The 25,677-nt window shown below is 38.5% G+C and overlaps 1 protein-coding gene across 3 annotated transcripts in view; it reads right to left on the bottom strand.

Moving 5' to 3' along the window:
- The window catches only part of LOC102694577 (uncharacterized), a 96,928-nt gene extending 71,281 nt beyond the window's left edge, over nt 1–25,647 (bottom strand). For 2 of the 3 annotated variants that reach the window (XM_015367805.2, XM_069184369.1), the window contains exons 1-20: nt 25,478–25,647; nt 25,031–25,182; nt 23,768–23,890; nt 22,670–22,774; nt 21,084–21,251; nt 20,174–20,373; nt 18,988–19,145; nt 17,667–17,772; nt 16,903–16,951; nt 16,253–16,317; nt 10,501–10,663; nt 8,400–8,518; nt 7,925–8,095; nt 6,611–6,739; nt 6,163–6,323; nt 5,400–5,526; nt 3,527–3,720; nt 2,449–2,521; nt 1,454–1,617; nt 85–256 (exon numbers count right to left, since the gene is read on the bottom strand). In XM_015367805.2, the coding sequence (XP_015223291.2) occupies nt 85–256; nt 1,454–1,617; nt 2,449–2,521; nt 3,527–3,720; nt 5,400–5,526; nt 6,163–6,323; nt 6,611–6,739; nt 7,925–8,095; nt 8,400–8,518; nt 10,501–10,663; nt 16,253–16,317; nt 16,903–16,951; nt 17,667–17,772; nt 18,988–19,145; nt 20,174–20,373; nt 21,084–21,251; nt 22,670–22,774; nt 23,768–23,890; nt 25,031–25,182; nt 25,478–25,620 (2,742 nt within the window). In that variant the 5' untranslated portion in view covers nt 25,621–25,647. The remainder of the gene's footprint in view (nt 1–84; nt 257–1,453; nt 1,618–2,448; nt 2,522–3,526; nt 3,721–5,399; nt 5,527–6,162; nt 6,324–6,610; nt 6,740–7,924; nt 8,096–8,399; nt 8,519–10,500; nt 10,664–16,252; nt 16,318–16,902; nt 16,952–17,666; nt 17,773–18,987; nt 19,146–20,173; nt 20,374–21,083; nt 21,252–22,669; nt 22,775–23,767; nt 23,891–25,030; nt 25,183–25,477) is intronic. The other variant, XM_069184368.1, reaches the window with a different exon arrangement.
- Between the last annotated feature and the right edge of the window lie 30 nt (nt 25,648–25,677).

Raw genomic sequence — 25,677 nt, 5'->3', positions numbered from 1 at the left:
AAAGCAAATTACATTACTTACATACTGTATATAGTAAACTGTATAATATATCTCAGAACATTAAGGTTTGTCATCCACTGTTACCTGCTCATTATCAGCAAACACTTTCTTGACTGCTACATTGAATTCCTGCTTGTAGCGAGCGTAATCCACATAACTGGCCAGTCTGTGACCATACACCCAATCACACTCATGTCTCCACAAGTAGAGGAGGGCTTTAGATGAACCGTTCATATTCAGAGACAAACAGAGGTTCCTAAATATAAAGAGAAGCGTGAACAGTAGAAGCAGTAACAGAGTTCTTGCAGAACCTCATCCACTAAAGAAGCCTTCAAAATACCACAACCATAATTCTTGTACATAAAAATTACATTAAAATATTACAAACTTTGTACAAAGTGTGTTTTTTAGTTATGTTAACATTAGCAGTAGAGCCATATTGTACGACACAGACACAAGGTGTAATAACATTTTATCATCAATTACTGTTGCTCTTTAGTTGCTCAGGACTGGAATTATTTACCGCTGTGCCTAGTACCTACATTCTGCAAGTGAATTGCTATAGGACTTAAGAGACTAGAGACTTAATTTATAGCCTACAGCATCAGGATTTTCCCACTCAAATTTCATGTCATTATACAAATACTTTATATTTATTCTCTTGCTGCACAAATAAACAGCTGAAGCACTTCTTTATGGCTCATTATAGTGACATTGGGTTTTTCTTTTACTTTAAGCTACACTAGATATGTGTTTCACTGCTAAATGAAGTATTCAAAGACTGAAAGTCTTTTGAAAGCACGAGTCACAGTCTAAGCACTGTAAAAACTCCCTGTTATTTTCTCCTTTTAATACATTTCCATCATGCATTCGCTTGAGTGCTGCCTGCTGCATAGAGCTCAGCATCAGCCATAAATCCTTTCTCTCTGCATTGAGCCTGTTTGTATTCCCATGCAATAATAGACTGCATTGCCAAGATCCTTGACTGGAAACATTTTCTTGAATGGCAGCAAGAGAACAAGGAAACTGTGAGGTACTGTATGGGGAACCACTATAAAATATACATGTATATAAAGTCAGCTACAAATACTATTCCTCAGAAAGCCAATACATTATTTTCTGTCTGATGGATTTTACAGCATCAGCATTCAGGGCCTTTAAACCAGTCTTATAAGAAAATGGCAGCCCCTGACAGCTCATTGCTTGGTGGTGCGACTAAAAAGAGTCACGCCGAAAGACTTAACCACCTTCTATTCACTGTCCTGTCTCTTCCTACTGCCCGCCACCGAGTCTGCATTCAAAGCAATTTCATTGTTATTACGATGTTAATGTCTCCCCTTGTCATAATGCAATAGGCTGATGGCCAAGGGGTCTGGGATTAAAACTATAAAAGCACAAATGTTGAGGAAAAAAACGAATTTACAGAGTGAAATATTATTCTGGCCTTCTTTACCTGAATATTTTTGCCAGGTCCCTGAGAGTGAATATGTAGTGGCCCCTCTGGGATATTCTCAGGAACATGGTTCTCAGGCGGTCTTGTGTTTCTACAGTAACGAGGGTGACAGCTGACAGTAGCTCTCTGTGGACAGGATCAGCTGAGGCGGTGAAGTTCTCCTTCTAAAGGAATCAACAAGACAGTGGCAAATCACTAACATTCCCTTCCTGTTGTCATTAACGTGGTCTCAAAGAAGATTGCTACTAAAAGCCCATCGCATCAATGTCCTGAATGGCTCAGGTATGAAAGTCTATGAAAGTGCTACTGCACTTCGAGATGGACTCAACGTTGCAGGAAAGAAACCAATTCAAAAGACTCACACAAATATAGTATTCTTTATTGACAGCACATATATGGCTGGAACACAGTAGATAGACATAAATGGTGAAAACTGCAAACGTTTAGTCTCATTGTGGTTATCCATAAAAAGCAAATTAATTTTGCCTTTTTTTTTAAACTGTTTCCTTTTCCTACACTTTCACAGAGTGAGTCCATCTCCATGTGAGTGCAATATTTTTTTGGAATATGCCTTTACAGTCACGCAGTATCCCTAAAGGTCAAAACAGCAGCCTGGGAGAAACCTGAGCGTTTTCTTAATAAAAAAAGACCAGTGATATTAATGAGCACAGAATTTGCTTTCAGTGGTGCAAGCAAGTCCAGTCACAGGGACATGAAAATTAAAAAAAATTGATGACCTACAGTATAAAAGACATAACCTTCTGAGTTTTTTGTAAAATAAATAAAACAAAGTAACAGATCCTAGTGATGAATTAAAGAGCTATGTAAAACACATTAGTAAAATAACAATGCTGAAAAAGGCTTTTAAAACATACACTGTTTAGATTCATTTAAAGCTACTACAGTAAGTATTTGTTCAGGTCTAACAGACTCCTCTAGCCTTCCCTCAGATTACAGAGGTATGGATAAATCACAATTCACAACAGGCTTCTTACCTTCAGTGCGGGTGAGGACTGAAGAAAATAGGAATTCAACAGAGTACTAAAAATTCTGTATTGATCATCACAACTGTAAGAAAGCAGGAAGAATGAGTAGAAACCTCAATGCCGTACATTACTGCATACTAACATACTTCAAACCAGATTACATGTGAAGTCACTCGTGAAAGGGTTTCCTTCATACACTTCCCCACAGGAGTTTTCCACTTCTTCCATGGTTTTCTCATAGTTGCAACATAACTTCCCAGTTCTTTATTACGCTGGACCATGAGAATACCGCAGTGTGCTTTTGGTAAACAAAACATTTGACTGGAAAGAAAATCTGGGCATTAAAACAGTTGCAAAGGGAACAAGAAATAATTAGCATGAGAAAATAAAATGACTTAAAGCTCTTGCTTGCAGCTAGAGGTCATCTATTGGCCCAGATGTCACACCTTCGGGCCTAGGTCATGTCACTAGTCGACTGTGACTCCTCAGGTAGGGGAATAAATGGATCTTAATTGCCCAAAGTCCTCTCAGCTCTCAGTGAAAGCAGCAACTCCTACAACTTGCTGGCAAGCATGTGACATCTGTGATAGGCCTGCCTCTCTTCAAATTGCCGCTAACTCAGCCGTAAGGCACTGTGGAGTTTGAAGGTGTTGGAAGACTAGTGGGTCTGATAGGCAGTCATGTTGCACGAGCTGGTCTGCACATCTTTTATTTGTCTCCGTACAGCGACAGGACTCAATGCTGGAAAGCCAGATCTTAAACAGGCAGCGATTCTGAAATGGGCGAGTTTATAACGGGCAATTGCTAAATTGAGAAAAATAATCATTCTTACATGGAGGAAAAATAAAGATTGCGAACTAAGTGAAATGGGCACCAGGAGGCGAGGTAGTTATACCAGATGCTTGGGGAAACTAAAATTTTAAGTGGAGGCTAATGTGAAGCACAGGGGTCTTTGCAGCAGCAATAAAAGTCAGAGTAAATTGCCCAGCAAATGTGAGAAGAAAACAGACTAAATTCCTGATGCTATGAACCCTGACAAAGGAGCCGACAGGCTCGCTGCATGCTGGGGCCTGGCAGATGTGTGCACCTTGGGTAGGAGCAGCGGAAGACGGCGAAGTGTCTCAGCAGGCGCGGGCTGCTCGGGCAGCTCGTGTTGACGGTGGCCAGGAAGGCGACGTTCTTCACTGTCCTCCACTCAAAGGAAACTGGGTCAAAGCCACCCCCACAGTCAAGCAGCTGTCGCATCAACTCACAAGCTGGCTGGCTGCCGTGCCCATCAACCTGGAACAGGAAGCAGGGAGCGCTAGAATGGATAAGTATCAAGTCTGGAGAGAGGAGAGGAGCATCACTTCAGCTTGCGAATAATTAATAATTTACAGACATGGGAAGTCTCTGCCCAGTTGGGTGGGGGGGAGGGGGGGGACATAATTAATTACACAGACCCAGGTTCTCAGAACAATTTATATCTTGTCCAGACAGTCTTCAGGAAAGGTTATTGTCTTAGGTGTGACTGAGAAATTAAAATCATTTTCAAACCCTCCTGAATCTCCTTTTATATGGTATTTTCTGCATTCAAGATATTCAATTAGCATTTGCTTCTTGTAATATTTCAGGAATTTATCCAGATTTTCTAAACATGGGTGTTAATAAAAGTTGGAGAGTTTTTAGTAGTCATTTATTGACCAGATGGGTGCAGCTTCAAAAAATGTTTCCTGGCTAAAACAAACATACAGGGAAAGTGCATGACGTTGTTCAGTTTTCTATTTGAAATCCTCTACTCCCTGATTTATGCTCTGTTTTATGACCTTCTACATTAATTCCAGATTTCTATGGTTTTCAAATTAGTGTCTCCCAGTGGATTAAGTATATTTTAATTCCCTGCTAATAAAGGGGTCCGTGCAAGTTTCATCTGTTGATATTAAAGCAATAAAAAAGAAACCTTCATTATTCAAAGATCTGCAGGCTTATGTTGAAATCATTTGAGTAATACAGGCCTAATTAAAAAAAAATAGAAGCCTTTACTTAACCTTTAACATTATTAAATGAAAATGTTAACTTATATAAGTCATTATGTAAAAACACAAAAAGAAACATTAAAATAATATTGCATTAAATTCATGGTTACTTAATAATCTTCCAGATTACACCGATTAATTCTTTATTAAGCAATAAATTAAATAGCTTTATATTTATATTTTCATTGCTGAGCTAGTAACCTTGTATGTTTCTGCAGCACCTGTCGTCATTCCTGGTTATGAATAGTTTGGAGTTGGGTTATTTTAAAAGAAACAATAATATTAAAACATTCCAGAAGCAACATTTTTATATAAATTACTTAAAACTGTAGTCATTAAACCACTCCCGTACCCTTATTTTACACAATTATGTCAACTTTTAAAAAAGTAGAAAAGTATACCCTACTGTACATGATATACAGTATATGAATGGGAAATTTTTTTTTCAACTTTTCACATGAAAACATTTCACATGAAATAATACTTAATTTTGATGATCAAGTGCAATGAATTTGAATGGTTGATGTTTTTTATACTCTGGAAACGAACAGTTCCTCTCTAGCACTTATCAGAATTGATATGAAATTATGAAGGTATCTCTTGATATTTTACATTTTGTTATGTGTGATCCTTTACTTAACCAGATAATTTCTCCTTGTCCACATGGGACCGCTTGCATGGAAAATAACATTCGGAAGGTCATGCGATAATATTAACAATAAGGTTAAACCTGAATATCAATACATTGATAGCAGATGTAAAGGAACACTGGGAAAGAGCATGCACAACACTTTAATTCATATCATTTTCATCCTACAGACCTTAAAGACATTACATCCAAAACTTAGGAGGATGATGATGATGATGATGAGAAAAGGCCATGGCAGGACATTCAGGAATAACAGACAGAGTTTTAATCGCATTGACCCGAGTCAACATCGTTACCTGTGCCGAATTGAGGTCGTCCACAAAGCACATCAGCTTCTTCTTTCTAAAAGGGGTGTACAGTGTCCCATACTGCCATTCCAGTTTATCAAAGAGGCTTCCCCAGAGCATCCTGGAGCTGGTGGACCTACACATCCGTGAGAAATACAGTATGTTACAACGCATCACACCACGCAGAGTGCAACTCAAACAAGTAAGGTTTAGAAAGCATTCAATAAAATATATAAAGTACATTATATTGTTAAAATAATTTACATATTTATTACAGTATATCATACCTTCGTGTACTTAGGAAAATGATTTAAACTCAGAATGGCCTAAATTAGACATCAGTACATGCTTACAGATTACCATGGTAAATCGCTTATTTACCATGGTAAATCGATTCTTTGATATCACTTTATTTGATGTATTGTTTTTTGTTTTCATTTAAAACATCAAGCAATAATCCCAATTCAGGGATTATCTTTTCTTGGGTTACCTTTCTTGAGTCATAAGATAAGGAACAGAGCCTAACGGCTGAGCACATCACAGTAAAACCAGTGATTTCCAGCAATGTAACAAATCAATCTTTGCTTTAAGAGGCATATTAGCTTGTTATTCTAGGTATTTGTAAAATGTGAAAGTATGGATTTCATTTCCACCTTTCCAGTTGCTGCGGGTATTTTAAAAAGCATTATCCAGTAAACAACAATATCAGTGTTGGATAGGAGGCTTAACAAAATCAATGTAATGAAGATCAATATACTCAATCAATGGCTACCTGTTCACATGGATCTTCAGCTTCAGTACTTCCACCACATCCCCTGAGAAATGGGCCTGCATGTATTCATTCAGAACTGCGCTTTTTCCACAGCCTGTCTCTCCTGCAAGCACTACGGGATGGCCAGCATCTGACAGGAGGTTCGTCAAATAGAAAAGTTGCTGCAGGGAAAATTAAAAAAAAAAATCAATATAAAAACATGAATGCACACCAGTGTTTAGATCAAATGCAATTTGTGCTCTATATGATCGGCGAAGCAGAGCCTCTGCAATCAGAACTAAGACTCCAGAGCAAGACAAATCAAAATCCTATTCACGCAAGATATGTCAGTGTATCTGAGCTTCAGACAAGAAGATAGGCTTTTGTCTTGAACCATCTAACAGCTGCAAAATCACTAGAAAGCAATCCACAGAGTTTAGAGAGTTCATCATTGCAATGCAACATTTACCTCGCTTTCAATGGTGTGGACAAATGCCTGTGATGAAATTCCCTGGCCACAGGGAAAGGACTGAGGGGGGACATTGTCACTCCATCTCACAAACTGACACGTCTCAGTGTCAATGTAATAGTCCCAGATCTGCATAAGAAAACAGTGCCAGATGCAAGCAACAACATTCTATTAAATATCTGCCCTGTCAACATGCCATATTATAAGGGACTGCTAGAAATGTCTGAATATAGTGCCCTTTTCAATAACCCATTCTGCTGACAGAGATGCATTTTTTGTGTAACAGGAAAGTGCAGGCTGAAATGAAAGAGATTTGATCAGGATGCACTTGAGTGGCAATACGTCGCAGCTTTATTGCTTGTATTACCAACAGAGAGCTGTAAAATTAATATTTATATGAAATTATATATAAGAGTGATACAAAGAGCCAACTATAGGTGATGGTTAGACATCACAGCCCAAGAGAAAACTTTAACTGTCTTAGCGAATGCAATTTTCTGCAAGGCTTGTTTTTATTTGCTTTGATTTTCCGGGCCTCCTAAGAAAAGTTTGTTTAAACGAATACCATGACCTTGACTTTTTAACACATATATTGATCTTAGACTCCTAAATGCCATGTTCATTTAACTGCATATGAGTTTTTCATTCTATATGTAAATGAAAGTTTTTTAACAGTTCACCAAATACATACATTCAGCACAATCGATAATAATTTGTTTCACGCCTGACTGAAAACAACAGAAGAGAAATATTGCTTCAAAGATGTCACACCAATGTGGAACATATGTATAAATCCACAAGTAGACCCACCAATCTGATGCAAGAATCATGACACCTGGACTATTGTACAGAAAGAGCAGATTTTGGGTTAAAGTTTTAAATACTTGTATGCACAAATATCAAGACCAGATAAACACAATTTTCTCGCATGACCTTGTCCAGGGATTGGCAACATTTCAGGAGCTTTCCTGTTCATAAAAACAGACAGGCCCCACTTAGCATTACATCGTAGTTTTTATAATTTCTCCCACTTTGTTTCTTCTGTGATACTGAGACTTTCCAATGCCAGCTCCTGCGCTTGTGCACTGTGCGGCTCTGCCTGGATTTGCGCAGACAGCACCACCCCCTAGACACCAGACTGCGCTGCCGCTCAAAGAGCAGGGCCTCTACTGCAGCGGTCTTGCGCTGCCTAGCTTGCAGACAGTTGGTGACATCACTCCCGTACCTGGCTCAGTGCGTGAGCCCTGTTGCGCTAGTCAAGCTCAGGCAAGCAGCTATGGAATAATAAGGCAAGGAAAATTCGTGAAGCTGTACCTGATGTTCTTCAGGAATAACGCAGCTATTTCTGAACCGTTCTCGCCACCAAAGGTCGAATGCAGCTTTGTGTTCAGACTCTAGAGTGCCCCCGAAGGCCCAGACACATGAAAAAAGAAAACACTTCTTCACATCTTCAGGAGGTATTTCAACACTCCACAGCCCCAGAGCCTAGCAGGGAACAAACCAATGGAGAAAATCTTTGGTAAACAGCTTTCTTAGCAGGTTGTATTATGCCTGATTAATGTTATTGAATACACCGTAATATCGACTTAATGGAAACCATAATTTAACATTCATGTATTGGGTTACCTCATGACTACCACATTATTTGCTAATAGTAGTGTGCAAATGTAGACCTTTTGGTTGTATTCCACTCATAAATATTTTAATTTTTTATGTTGCAATTCCACAGCTTTTGTATAATGAATAAAATACTGAAAGAGAAGAGTTAAGGTGAATCAAAACCACCAACCTCAAATATGCGACAGAAGGTTTGAACCCTGTTTTCGACACAAATGCTAGTTGCACATATGGATGCTGTAAGGTCCTTATCTGCAGAAGAGTTCGTCCTCATCCATGTGACAACAGGATCTGAAATGAAATGAAAAGGCAGACCTTTGTAAGAAGCAACAGATTAAGAAGATTCTTTGTGCCCGTTTGGAAGTGCCACTACAGATGTGGCACAGAAAGAAAGCAGCATGGTGGTGCAGTACTTAGCATTGCTGCCTTGCAGCACTGAGGCCCTGGATTCAATTCCAGACATGAGGTGCTATGTGCATGGAGGTTCTACATTGTCCTTATGTTTGTGTGAGCTTCCTCCAGGTGTTCTGGTTTGCTCTCTTAGTACAAAAACATACTGGTAGGTTAACTGGCTTTTGGGAAAATTGGCCCTGGTATGAGTGTGCACGCCCTGCGATGGACTGGTGTCCCATCCAGGGCATACCCTGCCTTATACCTGTTGCTCGTTTGGCTAGGCTATGGCTCCCCTTGAAACCCTAAAATGGAAGAAACTGTAAGAAAATAGATGGATGGATAGCACAAAAAGATTGGTGAGAAGCAAATGGATCCTCTCACTCTTAGCCTTAAAACAAATATATGTTATAGATACTCTGGGACTCTTTGAAGAGCTTCCTCCTAGTTTATTTAACAGTTATTAATGTACATCTATTTAAACTGCCCTGGAGTGCCCATTGAAACCTAGCATTCACAAGCAGAAGCAAGATCATCGAGAAACAACTGCTTCAACGGTACAGCAAGTACACAAGAGATAAACACTGAAATGTGATGCAGAATATTGTCTCTGATGTTCACCTAACAGTCTGACCAGAACAAATCTAAGAAAACAAGATGATCAGTTCAGTTTTTGTATTTTATTAAGGGCTAATTAAGGATTATATCATCTTGCCGGAAAGATTTCCGGTTTAATTTAAGAAAAAATAGTTGAGCTACAGCCAAAGCTCCTGTGTGGAATGCTCAAATTCTCCAAAGAGCCGGCACTATTTCTCGGATCTCCACCAGCAAAAGAAATTGCTCACACAAAAATATCTCTTTCAATTTCTTGTCAATGTAAGCTCCCTCCCTGGGAAAGACGGTTGTCATCTTGATCTACAGCCCCTAGCCAGCACAGTAATGTACGCTAAATTGCCTGAGTCGCTCGCAATGATGGAGTCATTGTGGAGGAAATTGGAAATCAATTCTTGTCATCACTGAACATAACTCTTTTATCAGAGCTACAGTTCATGGAGTGTAATGCGAGTGACAGGAGCTTAGAGATGACAATCATGATAGCTCCCTGACGGCATGGTGTGGGGGCGGGGATTTACAAAACACAGAAATTCATTCATTTACAAACAGATGTGGTTTTTACTAGCCACTTAATGCTCAGTACTGATACTGCCATTAGTAGACACAGAGGGAGAAGAAGGAAGTGCAGCACATTTGTGTATAATGAAAAACAAAGAAAATGCAGCTCATGGTTTGTGTAGATACGTGACAAAACTCATATCCACAAAGAGGAATTGAGTACAGTGAGTGTGAGCCTGGCCTGCAATTTATGTTATGCTGTGAAGAGGTTAAGTGAAAAATCAGAAATACAAAACAACTCCCCAGAGGTTTCCTCACATCGCCTTTGATTTTGAACTAATCATAAATACCATAGTTAGTCTATTTTCACATGCTATATTCATTACCATGATGGTCCTCTCTGTCCGATCTCAACTCCCTAAACTTCAAGTATTATTTAAAAACTTATCATGTAATATTTAAAAATTGATTGAAGCTTTCACTACCAAGTTCTGACATTCTGATAGAGTATGAGATTTTTTTCAGGAGTTCTCAATGAGCCTCTTATCAAGTTTAAACAAAGAAAGTAGCAGGCTTATTTTGCACTTTAGCTGTGAAACAATAAGTGAACCATGTAACAACCAGAAGATTTGTTGATTTGCGGTAGCGTAAAATTATATTTTGGTGTGTTTTACTTCTTACAAGAAACCAGAATTATATTTCATGGTTAACTGAAACACAATTTCTTAGTTTAGCCATAGGGATTTTACTAATCCAGATAAGCTCCTTACCCAAGAACTCTTCAGTGAGTTGCTGGAGGAGATGCCTGTGAGTTGTGGGGTGAGCCAGCAGCCATTTAGAGAGACACAGCTTCCAGCTTTCAGTATCGGTGGGAATGTTCAGGATCCCCATGCAGCAGATAACCGCAGGACTGACATTCTCTAAAGATGCAAGCTGAGGAAATACAAGAGCAGGAAATGTACAACAGCAAAATACATTGTGGTCTTAAATACCCTTGTGGCTCAACTACTATAATAGAAAACGAATGTTACCAGCATTAATATTAATGGTATTAAGAATGCTTCTCCCCCCCACCCACCCCCCATTTTAAATGTTTATTAAGTTGAAATAACTTAAGAAAGATGTATTTGGGCTTCTTCAGAGATGTACAGCTTTAATGCTTTGAAGAACAAAATGTAACATTTCAATGGTTTAGATTTAGACTGGGACTGCAGAAGCTTTACAAAGTTGTGAAAAACTAAAAGCACAAATAATTTTCATACATAGTATTGCTCTCTTTCAGCGAAATAGCAAAGGCAGTTGGGTTTTTTTTCTTTTCAAATACCACTGCCTATAAGACTCAATCAATATAAGCAGGTTTGCATAGTTAAGAATTAGAATCAGCATTAACTCTAAAGGTCTATCCAGGACCTTTAATTTGTCTAGACCCCTTCACCTTTGGGGTTCCTAATCTGAAGTTCAATCAGTATCCTAGCTGCACGCACTCTAATCCCAGCATCCATTATAGGAAATGTGATTCATTTTACAATTAGAAAGAATTATAATGAGTTCATTAGTCCCAATCAATAAATTAATACAATTAAAGGAAAGCATAACAAAATTTCAAATAGAGACACGAACTACATCAAAAATCATTTCAATTGAGTGAACCAGTACAACAATACTGGTGTACTGTACACCGAGGGAAGTAACTTCTTTTATAAAACCTGCAATTTATCATTGGACAACACTCAATGGATAACAATAGGCTGTCACATAAAATCACTTAAACACACAAAAAGAAAGACTGAGAGTGACACTGCTAAGCGGGAGCCCTGTGTAAAGAAAATACAGAAAGGAAAAATGTTTGGCATGTCGGTAGGCTATAATTTACAGTTTGACACAGGCGTTGGTCTGCACTAATATTCCCACTGGAAAAAGACGGCAATCCGAAGATGCATTTCTCAGCAAACATGCAATGAACACTGGCCAGTTCCTACTGCAAGCCAAATGAGAAAGGAGTATTCACTACAGAGAGCTGATGTGAACAGAAGCAAACTTAAATAACAGATTAAAGCACCTGAGAGCGAATCTGCAGCTCCTGGTGAAACTAGAGGTATAAAAGATCACTGCTTTACTGCTTTAAAATGTGTGCTTTACACATTTAATTTGTCTTACAAGGACAATCAAGTACTGAGGAAGTGAGAATTATTCTTGCAGAATTTATCTGCACTCTGTGGAGTGTGAATTATTCCTCTGTGGCACAGAGTACTGTGAAATGTTTAAACATATTTGAAGGGGTTGTTATTGCTGTGACTGGATTGGTTTCAGATAATGAGTAAACCAGCTGACAATGATCAAATTTAACAGTAAAATATAAAGCACTGGATGCATTCTTTCAATGATCAGTAAGTGACATTTATGTTCTCCTTGTGAATTATATTCTTTTTATATACTCTACTGCAGCATATTTGTTTCTGTACTCAGTCCTGATTTCATTATTTTTTATCTCTACAAATCAAACTATTCTGCTATTACTTTGTAAGCATATTCCAAATGATCATTTTAATTAGCATATTGTCCTTGATATTGCTGAATAAAATGGGTGTAAGTGCCAACCCTCATATGCATGCCACTGTTAATCATAATTATGCAAGTATGTTGCAGCAAACAATAACTACTATAATTGAGATGATTAAGGTCCCTCAATGGGTCGATTGTAATTGGTAACTGTATATTGACCTCTTAGTGCCGATGTGAAAAATTCCAGGTCCTGCTTACAACCATCGAGGACTGCAAAGACAATCACGCCATTCGTTTATATGTTTTTTTATCCTTAGTCTGCGTTCCCATGACTTTACGCTGTCCTCATCTTGTTGTTCCCCACTATGAAGTTAATGTTCTCTGGTTCCAGCAGCTTTTCTACTGACATCTAATAGACGTTCACTTACAGTCTAGTGCAGCATCTGTTAAAACCAAGCCACAGCACCTTTCACGGACACACACAACCAACACCTATCAATGATGCTCACAACACAATGGCATTCAAGTGCGGAATTACTCCAGTCCAGTGAAACACTAAAAGACATTTAAAAACCCGTCACAACAGAAACATGTCCTGGAGGCATGTTTTGATGATAAAAAGGTTTCATTAAAAAACAAATCAAATGATGAGTGTGAAATACATATTCAAGTTATTTTTAAGCCAAACAATTAATGAAGAAATGAAGAAGAGAGAAAGAAATAGCATATATAACAAAATGTGAACATATAGAAAAGAACACTAAACCTCCAACATGAGCTAGGGAGCTTATAAAAGCTTCCACAAAAACAAGTAATATATTCCAAATACTAATTTACATGAATAAGCAGGGGGAATTTTAAAACATCTGAAATAAATATGGACCACTGCACAGAAATTATAGTTAAAACTGTCAAAATTCCCTGTTATTTCATTTAAATGCATTTCCCAGGAAGAGGCAATGGAATTGCAAACTATGGTCTTGTAGCCCAAAGCTGTGATTTACACAGTAAATAGAAAACAGGCACTTGAGAAATTAAAAAGAGGAAATAAATATTAACACATATACGTGTGTAATTTAAACAATAATGCTCTAGTGATGTATTACACTGCCATTCACTTTAATTATTATCTCGTTTTACTGCTCGACTACTAAAATGTATAGCCTCAGCGTTTTCTTGGGCAAGACTTTTTTTTAACGTATCCTCTGGCTATGTGCTCCATGGTGGGTTTTATTTACAAGCAATTTTAAATACAGTTTTCTGAAGAAAGCCAGCGTATGAAATATTGAGGCTAAGGTACTCAAAGAACTTATAAAACATAGCCTGCAAAAAGATAGGAAGACATAGCAATGCTCTGACCTACACTGTAGATCTTTTTCTTCTGCGTTTTCACAGCCTTAGTCCCAGACTGTCCTGGGGCTGCTTTGGTTGCTCTTCTCCACTTATCTCTGTCGAGCACATCTTCCTCACTCACTTCACATACCTCCATATCTTTTCTCACACAATCTATCCATCTCTTTCTAGGCCTGCCTCTTCCCCTGTTACCTTCCACCTCAAATTCCATTAGCCTCTTTGTTATTCCTCAACGTCCCTCCTCATGATATGTCCATACCACCGTAACCTCGCCTCTCGCATCTTCTCAACCACATCCACCACCCTACATTGTCTACGGATTTCTTCATTTCTGATCTTATCCTTCATTGAAATCTGCAGAATCCGCCTCAACATCCTCATTTCAGTTCTTCTCATCGAATGTGTTGACCAGCTCCTCGGCTACAGTCAGAGACAACGCAGGACTGTCTCTAGTATGGCGAGATTTCCGAGATGTACTGTAGGAATGACATTGTTCCAACATTTTGCATGTGAGGGTGAAACGTCAAGCCTGGATCACATATCACCCCCCGAGTTCATCAATTAGATTTAAATTCAAGTACAGTGCTATCCACAGATAGGTTTACTATGTTAGTTTCACATAACTTACATAACTTCAGTCTTGTTGCAGTTGAAATAAAGGGAATTTTGAGTCATCCAGGTTTTTGTCAGAGATGCAATTAGAGAGTGCAGACAGTCACCTCTGTGTCACGTTTAGCATGGACATAGATTTGATCATTAGCACAAAACATGATCATTCGGACCATGAATTATATATTTTATTATGTTTTTTTTACGTTCCCAATGAATGGAAATAATCCGTTCGAGTTTTTCTTACTTCTTTGGTACAGAGGGAATAATAGAAAGTTAAATTAACTAGAAAACTGAGTTTCCGCAGACAAATATGAGGAAAACACCGATATCAATTTACCCGGTACCTGTCACTTAGATTTAATATGTCTAAACTACTGAGTCCTGTCGGGTCTATCAGAGGAAAAAAGTTGAATGTTCAGTCAGTTAAATCCCTCAGGCAGCTGTGTTCAATAAGAAGCAATCAACAGAGCACAATTGTCTAGAGTTGATTTCTGTCATCCTGTGAGATATGCTTTTCAGCTGGTATCCATTATGCATCAAAATCTAGCAACAGATCTTCTGAAATAGAACAAAGTGTCAGGAATGATAAAGGACAGAGGCTGCAGAAAAAACAGAAATTCTTGGCTGAAAGATCTTGCGCTGTACTTTATTCAGGACAGTGGCCAATGCAGACATTATCTGTCATTCTAATTGGAGTTAGAAAGCTCAAATTGAAAAACATCGGCCTCCGCTGTAATACCTAGTTTCTCTTGAGTGGTCGAACAAGCTAGAGTATCCAAAATACTATAAAAAAAGGGAAGTGAGATACAGCACAGGCTCCTAACAAGTCATAGATGGCATTTTGTTTTGCTTGCGCTTTGCTGTTACTTTATTTTTAAAAATCCATCTAATCCAACTGCTGAAAAGACCATTTTTGTCCTATTGTTTGTTTGGCTCATTAAAGCTCATGAAAAACTGGCGATGCAGCCAGAAATTCAATTTCATGAGCTTGGATGAAAACCTTAAACTACATTTGGTTGCCTTACTGATTTTTTTTGTGGAGAGAGGTACAACTAGATGAGACTGTGCTGGTGCAAAAACTGGGAGAGGAGTGTGGTCTGAAGTTTTTCTCACCTTCAGAACACGTTTAATTAGCCTCATTTTCACCTTTTTTGTGGCAGCTCACCACATGTGGAAAAAAAATATTTTTAAAATATTTAATGGGCTGTTAGTGCCAAGAATCAAAGAACATAGCCTTTTTCCTTAACGTCTTAAGATCTTGGAAGCAGAGTACTGCAATTGGAAAATAAATACAGTATAAAGACTTAAGAAAGTAGGCAAAAAAATCAGACCAAGTGTTTCACATGACCAATCCATTTTTTTAACAACAAATAAATAGGCCAGGTCAGTACCTTCTTATCACCATTTTAAGTTTGAAAGTTCATCAGTATTGCAATCTGGTAGAAATGACTTTTGTAAGGAGAGTATTAGCTTGCAGGGAAAAATTTATCAATAGAGACAATTGTCTGAATTAACTTTAGACTATGTCTTTATTCTTAAACATCAGTCATACAACCCTGGTCCTGAGGCAGATGGAACTTCTTTGATCTATTATTTCCTCATTATTAATTTATACATCATCTCATGGCAGATATTTCAAAGTTCAGTGCATTTTTTTCAGTTTCCAATTATTAATTGACTCCAGCAACTGACACATAAATTATTTTTCTCTAAGAAAGTCACATTAACCTTGATCTTTTTTCAGAAAACTTTGCGAGATGTGTGTTGGTCTCTGTTTAATCAGAAAATAATTGTAGTGATACATAGGCAAGCATCAACTACATTTCTGTAGCAGATCTATATTTTCAATGGAATTATTGTATGTTATTGAAATTATTTTTCCTTTCTCAGTGAAGGTGGAAATTCTTTAACAAAAACATTAATAAAGAGATAAGATACAATGTAAAGTGCCAACTGTAATTAATCACACCATTTTTTGATATGATCACATATGTTGGAAAGAATAATTTGACAGCATGCTTAAATACGTGAATCATACATTGCAGAGTACGGTACCTCCCAAAATAGTTTCACAGAACCAGGCAGCTTGAACTGTTCACTGTGTGGGAGAATGAATGAACCTGTTAAGAAATTTAAGGTTATTAATTTGATATGGATATGAAAAAGTGTATTATGTATTATTAAAGCAGGAAATATATATTCTTAAAGCTTTCAGAACTATGTACAATGTACAATGTGCAAGTCTATTAATATGCATCAGTTCAAGTTACACTGTTCACACGATGGGACATCCAAATGAGATCCCGTGTCTGCACATTTAAAAACATTATTTATTTAGTAAAAAAATTTAATACAAAAAATTCTATAACCGTATTTAATTAGGGTGGGTATATTAATAAGGGTGGGCATGGGAATAAAATGAATTATAGTTATTAACTGCAAAATATAACATGAATATCAATTATCAGTGTGCCGAAGAGCTTTCAAACTGATTATATGAAAATGAACAGTCTAGGAGTTGGTAACCACCATTAATTAAAAGCACAGCTTTATGCAAAGCAGAACATCTGGTGTGCGATTACCGCAGTCCAGGCTCTTTCTGCAAGTACAATCCTCCTGCAGGTGTTAATGGCGAGGCAGAAGGCACGTTCTCAGGCCACTTGAGTATTATATGGGGAAATGATAAGGAAGAGAGACCCACTCACCATTGTTTCTGAGAATTGCCTGCATGCATTCCATCTGTTGTGCATCAATCTAGAGAGAGAAAACAAAACAGCATATGTTGGTGTTTGAATAAGTAAGGGTACGTACTGCAAGCTTTCATCTTTCCGTCTTTGATGAACCAACGACGGCGATGGTGTTTTTTTTTTGTTCTATTCCTAAATACCAGATACAGTACATTTGCAATGCCTCGGGTGTCAGCCAAACATTCCAGAAGCAGAGTCATGTCCTGTATCACTCCAACTAGACTAAAACTCAGCTGAAGACCCTGCCAAGTCAAAGTGTTGTAAATGCCCGTTTAATATTTTCTCTTACAGTTTCACTGGCTGATATATCTCTGTCTTTTTTCTAGACAGGTGTCATATATTATTAAACTGGTCAGTCCCAGAAGTTATTTATGAGGACAATAATATATTACTTTGACTTAAGCCCTGTGCTGGTTAGAGTTAGTATTTCATTTCACACCAATGGGTGCATTTCATTTTTATACACGTGTGACTTAAAGAGCTGCATATACAATAAGATTTTTTTTTAATCCAGTTTAAAGCCAGTAAAATCTGTACAATCAATAAGCATCCACCTATCCCTTTTCTAAGTGTTGTATCTAGTACAATCAATAACCCTGTTAAAGTTATTCTTTATTCATGTGCTATTTCAGCGAAACACATACAGTATGTGACAAAAAGTGAATACACGTTACTTCAGGTCAAAGAAAGTTTAGTGAGCAGCTTATAACCACTGAACTCACTTCCCCATCTAGGTGAAAGGCTTTCAGAATGATGTGTGACTGCAAATCACTCCAGTGCTGACACCAGTGGAGTCTCAGCAATTCTGGAAGCAGACCATCCATGCATCTAGAAACAATTAAATCCATAAATGTACAATAAGTGTGATTTGAACAGTAAGACATACTTATAACATCAATGGTTGCCAGGACACATCGGGACGAGAAGATCTGCTACAGTATTTCTTGAATATGCAGAAAAGAACAGAAATCCTCTCTAAAAACTCTAAGGCATAAGGAAAATAAATTAAGCAGTTGACCGATTACCTTTTTAAATGCTAAAAACAAATTACCCATTTTTCTTTATCTCGATGAGGATGTACAGGTTACAACTGAGGCAGTGTTGTCTAAACATTGATGTGTACAAATACATTTTAATTCCTGCTAATTTAATTTCGGATTTAGTCACAGTTTTAAGATTGATGTGAAATTATTTTCTCGTGTGCAGACAACAGAGTCTCCAGAAAAGGTGTGGGTTCTGAATATTGAAGAGGTGTGGGTTTCAAAGATCAGTTAATACTGTAAAGAAAGAATCAGTGTATTTTAATAAGATTAACTAAAATGCAGTGCAGGCTGTGCATTGATAGCATGTGATTAAGCATATGTTTGATTAAGCTTATGTGGAAATTTGGCATCTGCTCATCTGTCCTCAGGGGAATTTAAGTCAACATCCTTCAGTGTGTGTGATTCTGAAGTCACTTTATGACAGAAAATAACATCTGGATCACAATGCTTCATTGGTTCTGGCAGATCAGTGTACAGTAAACTGGAACTGAAGGAGCAAAAAATGAAACCTTTTTTTATAAAATAATTACAGCCATTGACAACCTGGGATGATGCATTTGTGTCCTTAGCCTCTCATTCAGAAAGAGACTCCCGAGTGTCTAAAAACACTGATGTGAGTTTTATTTGGAATTGCTATATTAATCAATTCAGCTCGATGTTAGATCACAGGGGAGAGATGACCCTCCAAAGCCAGCACCCCAGGTAAGAGCTGCCTGCCAACACTCCCATAATTTAGAAACAGCATTAGCTTGATGGGCAAACAATTGATCTCTGAAACACTGCAGGTTCATCAAACCACAATGCCTGCTGCATGGATACCTTGAACTACTGAAAACCACTTGACCTCAGTGGCATACAACTGCTTGTGCACTGCCATGGAAAACAAAATCAGTTACAGTCAACTAATGGCAAAACCCAAAGTGCAGCCTGACGTTTTTGGACTACAGTGTCCAGTCTGCAGGACCATGTAGTTTTATATATTTTGAAATGAACTATTTACCCTGTTTTCATGTTCACATGACCTAGGAGCTGCCGTGAGTCCAGAGCCTGAGTGAATATTGTGCGCAGGTCAACACGATATCCCAGCTCCCTGAAGACCTGGAGGCTCGTCTGAAGGGATTCACTCTTTCCACAGCCCGTCTGCCCTACTATGGCAATCTACAACAAAGAACCTTCAATGACAAGATCGCTCTCCATTTTCCTGAGTTTCTCACATGTTTAAATTTCCCATTTTTGTCTTACCTGCCCTGATCTGGCAAGTTCACCAGACTTCCAACATATATTAAGCAAAGGGGATGTATTACTTTTAAGACATTACCTCAGACCTTTTAGAAAAGGATTACTTTAAAAATACACATTGGTGCTGCTGACAAGTCAATGGGTTTTAATTTTAATTTTAATGGATTTTAATTGTATTTGAGTATTGTGCAACAGAAAAAATAGTATACAGTACCCATTATTTACTGTATATACATACAGTAGATAACAGTTCATCTTTAATAATTCCTTACACATTGTGTTTTTCTGGACACTCCACTCAAAGCACTTTACAGGTAATGGGGATCCCCTCCACCACCAGTAGTGTGCAGCCCCACCTGGATGATGCCCTGGCAGCCATAGTGCACCAGTACGCTCACCACACACCAGCTATCAGTGTGGAGGTGAACAGAGTGATGAAACCAATTCATAGGTGAGGATTGTTTTGAGGCCATGATTGGTAAAGGCCAGGGAGAAATTTGGCCAGGATACCAGGGTAACACCTCTACTCTTTCTGAAAAATCTCATAGGATTTTTAAGGACCATGAGGAGCCAAGAACTCTGTTTTATGTCTCATCCAAGGCATGGCGCCTTTTTTTGGCAGTATAGTGTCGCCATCATTATAATGGTGCATTAGGATGCATACAAACTGCAGATTGAGCACCCACTACTGGTCCCACTAACACCTCTTCCAGCAGAAACCTTAGCTTTCCCCATCCAGCTACTGGCCAGGTTCACACCTGCATAGCTTCAGTGGGCTGTCAGTTGTGAGTTGCAGGGTGATACACAGTAACTGCTGGCTAAATGTCTTCTAGTTGGAAAAGGTGTCATTTAAAAACCTGAGAGTTGGTTTAGTAAGACCCTCAATGACCTGTAGATGCTAGCAAATGCTTCAGTTCAATTCAATTGACCTGATGAGGGTAACTCACAGTCTGGTAACTAGGGATAAGATGAGTCAGTTGCTGGACTACAGAGGTGAAGCCTTCAGAAGCAGACAGCTGCCGGAGTTTGATTGCCTTTGCAATCACCTCCTTCTCATCAGTAGTCTGAGCTACTTTTACACTGCAGAGCTCAGGGTCGGCAGAGGTCTCCTCTGAACTGCTTAATGACAGAGATGCTTCACAAACAGCTGAAAAATATGGAACAGACAGTTTAGAATATGACATAAAACACAAGGTAAACACTACAGAAAAATTCCTTATTACCACAGCTATATATATAGTATATTATATATTGTTAATTATACAATTATATATTATAATTTTTGTAGGTTTAATTATTTCTTTGCTTAACAGACATCCTTGTCCACGGCAACCTAACAATTCAGTTTACAAATAGACAGCAGTAGGTGTGAACGAGGGTTTTGAATCAGATGTGTGAGTCAAGAAAGGGCCAGTGGAGAGGCTGATGTAACGGAGCAGCATGAGACAAGCAGGGAAGAGAGAGGGCAAGGTGAGCCGCAGACTTCTGGATGAGTCAGAACGTGCGGATGTTAGATAGCGTCTAGGACTAGGCAGGAGAGCACCAGGGCTTCGACCACAGGCTGTGGTGGGTAGAAAGCAGCTGGCAAGGAGAGGGCAGGTTCTGCGAATGTTGCTCAAGAAGAGGGAACAGGAACTTGCCAGAGGAGAAATGTGTTGGGAATAGGAGAAGGAGGGGTAGCGTACGATCTTGCTGAACGGTGCTGGCATATAAAATTCCCAAGCCTCACAGGTTTGTTAGAACTGTGTATACATTTACATACACTAATGGAAGCAAACAAATGTGAAAGCAGCACTCGTGGATATCAAAGTGGGTTTTTTTGTTTAAAAAGGAGAGCATCACTCGGGTTTAATTTACCTCCGTCATCCCTTGGACTCCCACAGGGCACAGGCAGTGATCCAGGCTGCCACAGAGTTCTCATCAGTGAACACATCAGGGTCAGCCCAGTACCGGTCAGCCTGGGGATCACACTGCGATGCAACGCCATGACCAAGGCCCTGTCTTCCAATGCATCGATACGTTCACCTGAACACACAGAGGATGCCAGAAGAGGAAACCTCATTTGCTTTTCTGCCTCAAAGAAATACAGACTCTTCCGAAAACTGAGATGCAAGATGACAAGTCAATATGGTAAAACAACAATGTAAGCCCACTTTGTAGAAGCATTTCCAGCTAATTCTAATTAAAAACTGTGGGCCACCAGGCATCCCCTGCCTTCTCTGAAGAGAAGATACAGACAGCAAATTTAATTTTACCTGTGGATTAGGAGATGTTAAAAAATGTTTTTCATCTACGCTGAAAGGTTGAAGCTGTCTAATTTAAATGCTGCTCATAAAACACCGCGGCACACGCCTTGATCACTCAGAAATTGGGACAATTTGGAAATGTCAGACTCTAGTTAGCAATTCAAATGACCTAAGTGGTAATTATGCCCTTTTCATGTTTCCAGCATGTTCCACTGCATCAAAGCTGACACTAGCACCCAGTATTTTAATATCAGGCCGTGGAAATAAAGGTTTGAAACGATATGAAAATGTAGCTGTAAGAGATTAATAAGGGCTCTCTGTAGAGGACAGAAAGCATTTTTTCAGGCAGTCTATAATTTATAAAAACGCTTGTGTGATTGCAACTCTGCTTGAGGGAGAGCTGAATTATATTATCACTCTCCGGCCCATAATCAATTCTGTCAGTAACAGACATGGTGAGAGGAAAGAAAAGAACAGGCAATTGTTATAAAGCCCTTTGGAATAATATTGGAGGGTTCTATCTGTTTTCCGTCCCCCTGTTGGATTATTCTCGAAGCAACAGCTCTTAGACTGCACTTGTGAAACTGGCGGCTTTATTACCCAGAGTTATACAGCTAAAAGTTTAACCTTCTTCTACAGACCATTTAACTCAACGTGTCTGTTAGACAGGATCGCTCTGCTGTCACATTCCTCTGCTTTTGCTGACTGAGCTCGAGCGTTGCGGTTTGAGCCAATCTGGGCTATTTCAATGTTTTGTTCATTATTCCAATTCTAGGTGGAAACCAATTTCAATTCGTTGAGATCTAAGATCATGGAACGTAGGGTAACTGGAAGGTGTAAAGACGCACTTCACTACACTTACAGTTTTGTTTTCTGTAATTCGAACACCACACTTTGATTCTCAATGCTGCATTACCGTTGATAAACCTTCACACACTGTCCAATTCTACTATGAAAACACACCATGTAATCGGAGTACTAAAGTATATTGAACTCCCATAGCTTTCTTTAAATGTATTCACACACTAAGATGAAATGTACTTTAAATGTAATGGGTCAGCAACCAGTGCTTATATTCTATTAAAAAGAATTTGAAAATGGAGAAACACATTACTTTAGTTCACTTTTCATAGGGCTTCATGACCACATATAAACTCAGGGTGTTTTTTTTCCTGTCTTGTTAAAAGTTATACATACCTGCAGTGCTTTCTTGTTGTTCCCCGATCTGAAGTGAACATAAAAGTACACCTGCTTTAGAGATCAGATGTCTCAGGCTTGACAGTGTCCAGGGAAAACCATGGGCTGCAAAGCCACAAGAAAAATCAGATGTCACACCAGGGAATTAATTATAATGATCTCAATATGAGGAAGAAGCAGGGGGATATCAAACAGGACGATGAAGGTCAGAGGAAGATTAAGTAGATGCATATTACCAAACAGAAGTGTCAACCTTGAAAGAACAACAACTGTGAGCCAGAGAGCAGAGATCTCATCTTCTTTGCCTTTTCTATATAGACTGTCATTATTGTAGACACAAACCCTTATCTGTAGCCTGCTTAACAGTTCCTATTGACATGCTGTTTGTTGAGGCCTTTGAGAAAAAGGGATAAAAGGATGCACATTCCACTCCATTAAGTAATGTGGTCATTCATATACAATTAGCACACATTTCGAAATCTTTCTTGTCTTTTGTGACGACTACAAAAATGACATTCTGTACAATAAAAGTGAATAGAAGTAGAGACAATGCACATTTCTACCATGCCATCACGTACTGCTAAAGCTCGAATGAAAGTATGAATTACAAGGAACAGCAAATAAAATCTGAAGACCTTGGTTTTGAATTATCTTCTAAATAATGTAATTCCAATAGGTATTTTTTAGGCTTTTACAATAAACTGATCCCCCATATAAGATTCTCAAACATGCAAACAAATGTAAAGTAGCAAGCCAGTCCTTATGAAAAATAAAAATCAATTTGCCTCAATCAGAAATCCTGCTGAGCTCATCACAGACATTCATACTGTGATTTGTTGTAATTAATCAACAGTGACTGAAAACATAAAATAAATCACAGTTGCTTGGTGACATTAAATTTATGCAAAAAGAGAGTATATATACTGTATATTTCCTGGTTGCTTAGCAAAAGTTAAAATAATGATGAAGAGCATTTTAATAAACCCGCAAAGGACTGTTGGAATATTTTAGAATAACTTTATAATTCCATAAGAACATGATTAATTATGATTTCCACAGACACCTCGTTAACCACAAAGCCACACAGCATATGCTCACCAGTCCCACAATGCTCACCAGTCCCACAATGCTTGGAAGAAGCTGCCGCAGTGGCCGAGACTGCCGAGAAGATCTCAAACAGCGCCAGGAGTTTCCTTCTCTGCAGTCTGGCCCCCCGAAAACCTGCACACCCCAAAGTAACAAATATGAACACAAAATGCCAAACATCATGAACGAAATCCAAAATCTTAATCATGGGACGTGGGAAGGGGGTTGGACATTTTGCAATTTCCTTTTCATTAAATTACTCTCAGTTGACACAATGTACCAACAATTTACATGCTCCGCAACATAGATTTAAGAACGAGTAATAGGTTTATTCCAGGCTGAAAAGAGAAGGAAGATAACACAAGATGGGTTCACACCTGAACCAGGTTGTGTTATCCTCCTTCTCTTTTCAGCCTGGAATAAACCTATTGCTTGTTCCTTTGCAGGCTACACATGCTGATGCAGCTACAGTACCCACGTGATAGATTTAAGAATATGTATATTATGCAGCGTGTGTTTTTATTTGTGTAAAACACAATCAAAATCAACGTAAAATATCTAATTTTGCTGTCTCACACTATTCTGTTTTTTGCTGTACTAGGTCTTGAAAGCTACCTTCTGTAGGACTTGTCTGGACAAGGACAGTTTGTGAAATTTCTGTCATTTCAATCATAGACACTAAAGAGGACCACACACTAAATTGTATTCATAACATTTTTGGAATAGACAAATGATTATGCTGTACTTAAAACTCACTGTGAACCCATCTATTGTTGTCAAATTCTGAATCACTGCCAATAGAGTTCATAAAACGTACCGCATGTTTTCATGAAAACATTTCACATTTAAAAGCCTGTGCACTGACAAAATCCTGGCAATAAAACAAACACTGTGTGCGAGAAACAAAAATACTGCAATATAATTACAGGTTTATAATTTGTAATAGAGCCTTATTTTTGTAAAAAAATAGTTTGCACTTTATTTTAAATATTTGATGAAACTTGCAAACATTAGAATTATTCTGACATGCCATGAATTAATTAAATGTGCTTTTGTTGAATCACTGTGCCCTCATGCACCTGACCGGTCAGTCTTTTAGCAAACAGCATGGCCAACCTAAGGGCAGTACTGGAATTAAACTTGCTGTTAATATTTGTGACTGGATGCCAATCTTACTTATTTTATGCACTTATTTTGTGTTTTATTATACCCCAAAGGGACACAGGAGTTACACATTACTTGCACAAGAGGCAATAACAAGGGCGGGTGTGTTACCTGCTGCTTTAAAGAGAGATTCAACGATGAGGTCTGTGCTGGATTTTGTTATACTGACAATTCGGAAACACTTGAGAAGTCTATGGGGAATAGCAGCTGCTGGAGAGACACAGCCTGGCAACATTCCCTCTCCTCTTTGTTCTGCAGGATGGCTGCCACAGGAGAAACACAAACATTTTTTCTAATTGCACCGGTTGTGCAATATACTACGTTTTGATTTTCACCTAGTGTTTTTTAAATCCAGTCAAAAATGCTTAGCCAGATCAAATCTCCTGCAACACAGCGTTAACAGATGTCTAAAGAAGTCATGAGAGCTCAGTATTTTGTCCCCAAGGTGCCAAAGAATTTGGAATTTACAAATGCAAAAATGTATTTTAACTTTAAAAAAAAAAGGTTTTGCTAGACTTGAAGGCATCCAGTAAATGTGTATGCAGTAAATATAATTACCTTAATGAAGTTGCAAAGTAGCCACCTAATGAATTAAGCGGAATCTCCTGAAATTGAATGCGAACGAAGCCTTTCAGGGCTTTCATGCCTTCGTGAATCTGGCCAAGCAAATGTGCTGCTTCAGAGAGGACAATGGGCCTCATCCTGTCGATCGAGTCGAAGCACACTAAACATCCTAAATGCAAAGAAGGGAGGCAGTA

Source organism: Lepisosteus oculatus, chromosome 26 (genome assembly GCF_040954835.1).
Source record: "Lepisosteus oculatus isolate fLepOcu1 chromosome 26, fLepOcu1.hap2, whole genome shotgun sequence".
In the NCBI taxonomy this organism is placed as follows: Eukaryota; Metazoa; Chordata; class Actinopteri; order Semionotiformes; family Lepisosteidae; genus Lepisosteus; species Lepisosteus oculatus.
The sequence above is the reverse complement of the archived record's forward strand: the minus strand, read 5'-3'. Positions and strand labels throughout refer to the sequence as shown.